At 37.8% G+C, this 9429-nt stretch overlaps 1 protein-coding gene across 1 annotated transcript; it reads left to right on the plus strand.

Moving 5' to 3' along the window:
* The first annotated feature begins 1017 nt into the window (after positions 1-1017).
* On the plus strand, positions 1018-7669 carry LOC145501480 (uncharacterized). The gene is made up of 5 exons (XM_081480949.1): positions 1018-3099; positions 3405-3629; positions 3960-4968; positions 5291-5494; positions 6180-7669. The coding sequence occupies exons 1-5, from the start codon at positions 2206-2208 to the stop codon at positions 7667-7669; spliced, it is 3822 nt and encodes a 1273-aa protein (XP_081337075.1). The 5' UTR covers positions 1018-2205.
* Positions 7670-9429: the final 1760 nt, after the last annotated feature.

Raw genomic sequence — 9429 nt, forward strand, 5'->3', positions numbered from 1 at the left:
CTGGACTACACTAGAATACTCACTGTTAGGTACTTGTGCAGTAATACGATGGAAATGTCCAGCAGGGCACAAAGGAAGGTTTTGTACATCAGGGGATGTGAATGGCATGATGTCAAATAACCTCCAAGCTGCAGCCGCAGTTCTTACATCAGGAAACAATTTTTCAAAAATTGAAAATTTTGCAAAGCACCTAGGACTGGAATTCATTTCAGCCTCAACTTTCCAAAGAGTTCAGAAACTGTACTGTGCCCCTGTAAGTGATGAGTGGTGGCAAAACATGAGAGAAGAATTGTGGGCACAATTTGCCAGTGAGGAGCTTTTTGTATGTGGTGATGGCCAGTGTGACTCCCCTGGCTTTTCAGCCAAAAACCTTTGTTACTATGTAATGGAGATGACCACTGGGTATGTTATTGAAATAGAAGTTCTTGACAAACGACATGTCGGCTTAAAATTAAGTACCATGGAAAAGAAGGCCTTGGACAACTGTCTTCAAAGACTCCAGACAGTCCTGAATGTCCTCGAAGTTTGCACAGATGCATCATCATCTATTAAGAAACTTATAGGTAGGTTGGAACTTGTAGGTTGAGCTTGCTATAGGGAAAAGGTACTGTACTGCATCAGTCGTTTCTTATCCTGTCAGATATTCATTTTGAGGAAGTGTATGTGACTCTGCTCTTTCACTGTCCTAAAGTACCCCATCTTTTGCATAGAACCCTAAAAATTTATAGTTATTAATTTTTATGCCCATTTGTTGCTCAGTAGGAGAATTTGAAATTCTTTACATATGAGGTTGCTTTTGGTCCTTTGTGGAAATGTTCTTTAGTATAGCTTGCATGAAAAACATTACAGCTACTATTTTTACTAGCATTGTACTGGTGCAATTACATGTAATGCACCCATAAATTAAAATATTCCAAACTAGCTATCATTTAAAACGTACAAGCAAGTTTGGTATTAATTTAATGCTCTTCTATTTTGTGTCCTAGCTGAGGAATTCAAGACAATCTTTCACTCAGGTAAATTAAGGCATGGGCCCAGACTGAAAAATACATTTTTTAAACATAAATTAGTGTTGTTCAAAGAGGTTTTAATAAAATCGAACGAAATTTGGTCCACTTAACATAATTAACATTGCGACTTCCCTGGTAAAATATCACGTGATTTAGTCACGTGATCGACGTTCAAGGAAAGCCGATAAGAGCTGAAAAATAGACCATTTTCAACAAGAAATGGCAACACTTTTTCTGTAATTCTTGAAAAATGCAGTGGTACCTTTTAAATGTCGGATACCTAAACTGTTAAACTGTGCTTGGCCTTAGACGAAATTGTGGTTTGTGTAGAAGTAGTTTCTAGCCAATATAAAAACATACTATAAAACCATCGTTTCTTGTGAATTTAAATGACAAATAAAGTGATTTTCTAAAAAGGCCAAGCACAGAGATATGGAAGACATCATGATACACAAGTATTTGGAAGTAAAAACAGGATATCGAAGTTTAAAAGTGTTGCCATTTATTAAAATACCCTCCCCACGAGACTGTTGTTCGCCATCTTGAATTTGCCATATTGGCCGAGCAGATCACCGAAAAGATAACCTGGGAACGACAATTTTCGTTGTCCTAGAGACGAAATGGCCAATAAGATCAATGATTTGATATCAGGCCTGGCTCCAAGATTCAAAATGGCGGAAGAAGAAGCATTGATGTGGTCGTGGTTTGACTAATTTTTCTAATGTTTTTACCTGTTTTAATACGAAACATTTAACTACAGAAGCTGAAAATTCAAAAATGATGCTTCTGCTAATAGGAAGGCAGCCTAAATAATGTATATTTTCGTGTTTCTAGGTGAAAAGGTGAGAATAAATGACCAAATTGTAACGAAATACTTATTATTGTAGATTGATGTTGTGGTTCGTGAGAAAAAAAATTAAGCTTATTGCTCACAGCTTACATGAGCCTTCGTTGACATTTATAATTGACATGCGCGAGATTTTGGCGGAAAATTCAACCGAGCTAATCAGTGAGCAACGATCCGTTTCTGATTTATGTAGATGTTATGCTCTTTCTACAAAGATTGCAATTATATGTCTAAAGGTTTTCTATAGCAAAAATACGGGAGTGACTTGGTCTAAAGGTACTTTTCGACAGAAAAGCCGTGTTCTTTGTATAATTCTGTGAGCAGAAACTGTTAGATTTGGCGCCATAAATGGCCTCTTTCTTTGGATGTGGATTTGCTCGAGTTGCGGTCAAACACAGTTTCGTAAAACCAACTGGCAAAGTTGAGTATGACCACGACAACCGCTTGAGAAACTACCTAGCAGTATTTCAAGGACACCAAGAGCGATATGAGGTAGACAAACATTCTTTTGTCAAACGCTCCAAGAGCCTCGTACACCATTTTGGAAAATGGAAGCTTGAAACTAACAAGGATGAATACACAGAACATTTCAGCCCCAACAACTGGGAAAAGCTGACCGAATATGAAAAGAAGCAACACACTCGTACAAATTGCGAGGCTTGTGATGTTCATCACTTTCCTTTTCAATCTTTATTTCCTATGTGGAATCAGAAAGAAAACTCTATTACACAACAAGGTTTTCACAAGAACATTAAGAGCTGCATTCTTAAACCATCATGCCGTGGAAATATGAAGGTCACAAAAAAGGCTATAAAAACAGCTACTTCACAGATTTATGAAAAAATAAATGCCCCATTTAAAAATATACTTGGGGTGACATTTGCGAAGGCACAAACCACTGTTTCTGAGTTGGGTCTTGAAGACAAAAAATCACATGTTGAAAAGAAAAAGGAAAGGAGAAAAAAATCCACAGTTGACAAGAGTTGCATCCAGGAGAAATGGTCAGAAAAGGACTGTGACACCATGCTTTCCACTAGACAGACCTACAGCCAGCGACAGGAGCAGCGATTGTCACTTTTCTTTGAAAGTCCAGAAGATGCAGAACAAAGGGCCAATAAAAGGAAGCGACAGGAAGAAGAAGGCCAACGTAAGAAGAAAAGCCACTCTCCACGGCCAGATGATCTTGACTTTGACAAAGACGGGCTCCTGGAAAAAGTTAATGCAATGAGGGATGGAGATAAGGTTAGTAAAACATACATTGTGTAACCAGACAAAGTAAAAAGGGCAAAAAAGGTAAAGCCACCCTCTAGCCTGTGCATGTATTACAAAATAGTAATAAACTGCAATAAAAATAAGATATTTAATCATTATAATTATAATAGACTTACTAGGGCAGTACTACTAACAACTGAATCTGGGTGAAACTAATGATAAAGTGGTAATAACTGTAATTACCCTGAAGCCAGAATCAATTACACAAAAATCTCAGGCCAGAGAGAAATTTACTTGGCAAAAAAAAAGTTGAAAGGTGTACCCTTCTTTTCCAGATCAATTACTCAGAACTTGCCCGTCAATATGGTGTGATGGAAAAGACAAAACTGGGAAATATGGTTGTCAAGGAGTTCCTGGAAAGTAAAGGAGTACAGTTATCCAGATTCCAGCAATTCAGACAGGAAAAACCAGCAGCCAGACGAAAAATAATCCGAATGCAAGGTGGAGAGATCTCAGTACCAGTTCCAAGAACAAACAAAGAAATAAGGGAAACTTTAATGGTTAGTACAGTGCAGTAAACTAAATATAAATGAATTCAAAAGGAACTTTTCTTTACTTTTTCAGCCAGGATCCATAAATCTGCATATACTGAATTGTAGACGATGCATGTAATGTATTTTCAAGACTTCTCATGATACATCTATATCTCATAAAGATGTACATGTAGAGCTCTTTGAATTATGGCCAATTGCCAAGAGAGCTCAGCTAATTATTAAATGAGAATATGCAAAGTTTGCTAGGTATTGCATTACAATGTCACATGAGTACACAAAATACTTCAACATGCATAACTCTGGATTCATTAATTTGTGTTGTGTTTCCTTTTTCAGAGCAAAATTGAAAGTGGAGAGTTCATTCTCGGCGAAATGATTGTCCCCCAAACATTCAAAAAGGTGTTGCTGACAAAGGAAGGTACCCTCAAGACTGAAAGATTTACCGTATCTGGCCGTAAGATCCCTCTCCTAGAAATAAGGACACACATGCTAAAAGAGCAGGAATCCCTGGGTTTACTACGAATTCACAATGATGACTACTACACTGCCATGACAGATACTGAAGTCAGATCCAGACTTATTCAGCTTGGTGAGGATGCCAACACAGGGGATGAAAGTGAAATCGAGTCTAAAGAGAGATTAAAAGCAATGGAAAGAAAGTGGCACATCATGGTTTGGGGTGACAACTCAACCCTTCTCAACCATGGTCACCTTCTACTGACAGTTAATTCAGTATATGATGAGGCCCTGTATTACACCAATGAAGAAATGAAAGCAAAAGGCAAAGGAGACATTGATGTACAGTCTGTAGTTGAAAGACCCCAAGTCTACATTCTGGGGAGATGTGGTTCCTCTGAAGTTGATCAGCTAGCCTACATTAACACCAGAAAGGCCTGTTTACAGAGTATGAACATTAAAATCACCACTTCAAATGGAGTTGAGATTACTGATGTAATGCGCTTTTTTCATGGAGATGGCCCCGAGCAACAATTTGAGGCTGGAGAACAGAAAGGGGGAAATGCTGGATGTGCAAGTTGCAGTGGTGATGCAAGAAAGTACAAAGACCTCGCAGTTTCTCTTTGCAAACCTCACCTTACTCTCTCAGAACGGTTGAGGAAAGTTCTACAGGGGCCTGCTGGGAAAAATAAAAGGAATGCTGGTTTGAAGCCATTTAAAGATCTTCGCTTAGAAGAGTTGAGAAGTGAATGCAGAGCCCGAGGCCTCGAAACTGATGGACAAAAGAAGGACCTTCAGGAAATTCTCAAAGAAGAGATTGGTGGAATTCAACGGGTGCCAGCAATGATGTTCTTTGACCAAGAGAAAACACTAGCAGACCTTGGTTTAGGTAGGCATTGCATACTGTCTATTACCAATATTGTGAACATCGAGAGACAGATCTAAAAAAAATTTCTACACAGTACAGTATGATTTTTTTCCTTGGCCTGTGTTCTGGGTAGGATGATATATTTGTTGGGAAGTTTACAGCAATGATACATGCACTAGTCAATGTACAGTGTACATGTAACATCTATTTACAAATGTATAAATGTTTACAAATGCATGGTACTTGTTACAAGTTCGGGTATATACAGTAGAATTTTACATAAAAATAATGACAAGTGGGCCATTCATAAGCATAAAAATCTTGAAAATCTTATTTCAAACAGGAAACTATGAAGTCTTACCTACAGAGCCTCTTCATGATGTTAAGGAACACATTGCCAATGTTCTCACTGAGTTACCTTCACACCTTGAAAAAGATGAAAAAATTGCATTTCAGGACATCATTGAGTGTTCATTTGCTGGAAAGGAAAAGCTACGTGGCTGTGATTATCGACTTGCAGCTGTCATAGTGGCTCAATACTTAAGAGGTAATGATCAAAACATTTTACAGACTAAAGCAGATCTCACAATAATGATAAACAATTTTTGAGTTCTTTTTTTCTATTTGGTGATGGCCATCCTTTTTGATATTTAGCAGCATATGGTGAGGACACAGAGGCTGTTCATACTATTATGTTGTTTAAGGATATTTGAGAATTTCATTTATATGTTTCTGTTTAGAACTTTCACAGCTATTAATAAAACAAAATAATACAAATGTCAGTTGAGGAACAATATGAAACAATGGAAGTAGAATTATTTTGTTATGATAACTCTTACAGTAGTGAGTGCTAGCCAGGCAATTGACTACAGTACAATGTACATGAGCACGTAGTCAGGAAATTATAGTCTGACTAGTCATACAATAATAACTTACAGCACAGATTGTGCTCCAAGATAGAGTCATGTATTTGTTGTAGTTTAAAATGAAGTCCAGGTCAATATTATTTGAAACTAGTTTGATTTGTATTTTCCTTTGCTCCAGATTTATTACCATAACCCTTAAACAAATGAAAAACAATTCAAACTAGTTTGAAATCATTTTGACCTGAAATTCATTTTAACATGTGCTACAGAACTCTTAAGAATGGACTTGAACTAGGCTACATGTAGCTATTGACAGCACTATTGCCTGACATATTATTATAATTGTGTTTTATCTCTTGTCAACAGGCAAAGTAAGACCTAAAATACAGACACTGCTGGATTCCCTCACAGAGCTCAGTAAACTACTCTACTTGCCAGCCCAATCACGCTCTCCAAAGTTAGTGTTACGTCTTCACAACCAAGCATTCATCCATGCCATGATATGCAAAGACATCATTGGGCAACCAAAGTCCCTAACAAGCAGAAAGTTCTATGGTCGTTACTGGCATTCTCTGACAGCTCATGCTGGAAAGCAGAGTAGGATTATCTCAGCAAAATCCACCAACACCGAGGAGGAAGAAAGGCACTTTAACACTCTACAAGGTGTCACCAGATTGACTAGCAGGAGACCTGGTGATATCATCACTCCAAGCCTGATCCACCTTCAAGCTGAACAGAAGCTTGCAGAAAGTAAGCAAGGCAATGCTGTTAAAATGCAGGAATCACAGATTTCAAAATACTACAGCACTTTACCACCACTCCCCAACACAACTATACCTAATCGTTACATCGTCAACAATCCCAAGGAGTACCAAGCCCATTTACAAGCCATCAGTGACTTCATTGCCTGTGGTGAAGGTGTCTGGTGGCGTCAGATCTTGTCTGGGGTGGAATTTTTTGATGGCCCTGATGAACCAAGTACCAGACCCCAGGGACCAAACCTTCACCATTTCAGATCAAGTGATCTCAAAAAAGAAGAACAACACCTTCAGCAAAGCTGGGAGAGATGCCTGAATAATGATGCTGTTGTAATCCCCCACAGGATCATCAGATTGTATGACCAGAAAGGTGACTGCACCAGAATCATACACACAAATTTTTTACACAGAGAGAATGATGAAAGTGATGCAGACAGTACACCACTTCAGGAAAGTACATATGCAGATGATGCAGCAGATATGGAATGCCAGGAAGAATATCCTGACTTGGCTTATCAAGGTGAATGTGGAGAAGACATCGATGAGGATGAAAATGGAGAAGAGATAAATGTAACAGGACTGGAAGAGGTAGTCACATCTGTAGTGAAAGATCTGTCCATTGACTACACTGACGATGAGGATGAGGATAATTATGAAGTTTCAGAGCTACAACCTCTTGCAGCAGCGAAAAGAAACCAGCAAAATAAGAGCTCTCATTCTCTTGCCAAGTCCAGCAGTCCACAAGTGAAAGAAATCAAAACCAAACTCTGTGCAAATATAGTGAAAATAGTTGGGGAGACAGATCGCCTGTACAAACTGGACACTGCAAGACAAAACCTTAAAGAACATCCCACAAATGACTTTTACAAAAGAAATTATGAAAGCCTTCTTGCACCTGTTCAGACTCAAATACTGGCCCATCACACTGCTCTTAAGAAACAACACAAAGAATGGGAAAAACAATACTACCTCAGCCACGATTGTTCTGAACCAAGCTTACAAGTCATAAGAAGAAACAAGGAGCAGTATTCGATTTATAAAAATATGCTCTTGTGTGAAGAACTTTTAAAGTATTGGAAAATAACTGTTCACTTATGAACAAGTATAGCATTATAAGATATGAATCGCCTTCGTCTAGGCAATATACATGTAAGCTCAAGTTGTATGAGCATCGACAATATAAATTATACATTGCAATTATATAACACTTAATTGAAATCAAAATTGTTGATGAAAAACCAAATCATAATAACATTATGCTACGAATATAACAAGGTAATTAAAAAGAGTTTGGGACAAGGTTTTTCATTGAACACATACAGCTGTAATAATTTGGGACAAAGGTTTTCCTGTAATAATTTGGGACAAAGGTTTTCCATGGCACACATACAGCTGTAGTAACTTTAAAAGATATATATTTTAGCACACATTTTCAACATAATGATATAGAACTATTTCTTCCATGTGTCAAAAAAAACTCACATAACCTTAACTAAGTGACTGTTAAGTTATAGAGAGCACATGTACAATTAATAGAAAAAAACATGAAAACTCCTATTTATCCACTTTCCACAGTCGTCGTATTTTTTATGAATAAATTCATTAACCAAACAATTTTATTTCCATGTATTAAAAACTAAATTCCTTTCAGATGCGAGCTCCAATACATCATCCGGAGTTTTAGAGTGTTTCTGTTGACCCAAAATAAAATTCTCCCAACCAAACTTCAAATGAACACACATTGCTACTAAGGAGAAGTAACAACCGAATCATATTCAGTCAGCGGTCCAAAACGGGCAAATTTGCCATCTTAAGTTTCGGAAACGAGTAATCTGACTAAAAAAAACCGCCACTTAAACGAATTAAACTAAACGTTAATCATCTGGATTACTGTGGAAGCAAGACTTCGTGTAGCTCGCGGTCGTACATGGTAATAAAGGTTATTTGTGTACGTTTGAAAACTTATTCGAAAACTTCAAGAAATAAAACAATGCTTACCTTTATTGACTCAAGCCATCTTTGTTTTTCCACTCGATGATCTTTACAAAAACAGGATATAAGAAGTAGAGAGTTCATCTTCCCGAAAAAATACACGAACATGACTACTTTGTAGATATCGTTCGGCAAACCAGTCGGAGCCTTCGGCCGCCATTTTGTTTCATATTGGTTCGGTTTGCTGCTAGTTCCCAGGACTCTTTGTGTTTCAGAACCCGGCCAAAACAGAACTTGGCCCTTGCCTTAATTTTCCTGAGCATTCTCTTGATGTCTGGCACAAGGCCAAAAGCATACGCAAGAGCATACAAAAGGTAGTGAGACTCTAAAAGTAAAACTGCATGATTCCAGAAGTTAGAGTGTATTAAAACCTCCCTCCACCTCCTGAGTGGGCATAGGAATCAGAAATTCTATAGTGTCATGGGATAAAAGATACATTGGAAAAGTATTTTTTGCATTAACTCGACTTTTTTTTTGTTGGAAATTCCAGAGGGATAGGGGTAAGTTTCAAATGTGACCTGACCAAGGGATGGTACCTTTATACATGTATATTATTTTTCTTCAGGTTGCTAGTACTAAAGGGAATGATAAAGTTGGAAAGTGGTCAAACCAAATAATAAATCACTTCTGGCATTGCAATTCAGTTGCATCTGAATATGAAGACACCACCCAGGCACTGGCAGTAATGAAGGTAGATATACAGCAGACAAATTCTAGTGAAGTGCTCTGACTAAATCATGCATCATGTGTACTTTACAATGTCACTCAAGATTACTGTACCCCTGCCCACACACATTCACCTGTAGTGCACAAGTTTTGTGTTACTAAGTGTGAACTTTAGTTATTCACAGGACAAGTGTTAAATA

Source organism: Orbicella franksi, chromosome 10 (assembly GCF_964199315.1).
Source record: "Orbicella franksi chromosome 10, jaOrbFran1.1, whole genome shotgun sequence".
NCBI lineage: Eukaryota > Metazoa > Cnidaria > Anthozoa > Scleractinia > Merulinidae > Orbicella > Orbicella franksi.

Excerpts from the sequence above, each read along its gene's own strand:
- LOC145501480 (XM_081480949.1), top strand. The coding sequence starts at position 2,206 with ATGGCCTCTTTCTTTGGATGTGGATTTGCTCGAGTTGCGGTCAAACAC. Across the intron at positions 3,630-3,959 it reads AAATAAGGGAAACTTTAATG|AGCAAAATTGAAAGTGGAGA; the intron begins GTTAGTACAGTG and ends TTCCTTTTTCAG. Across the intron at positions 5,495-6,179 it reads AGTGGCTCAATACTTAAGAG|GCAAAGTAAGACCTAAAATA; the intron begins GTAATGATCAAA and ends TCTTGTCAACAG.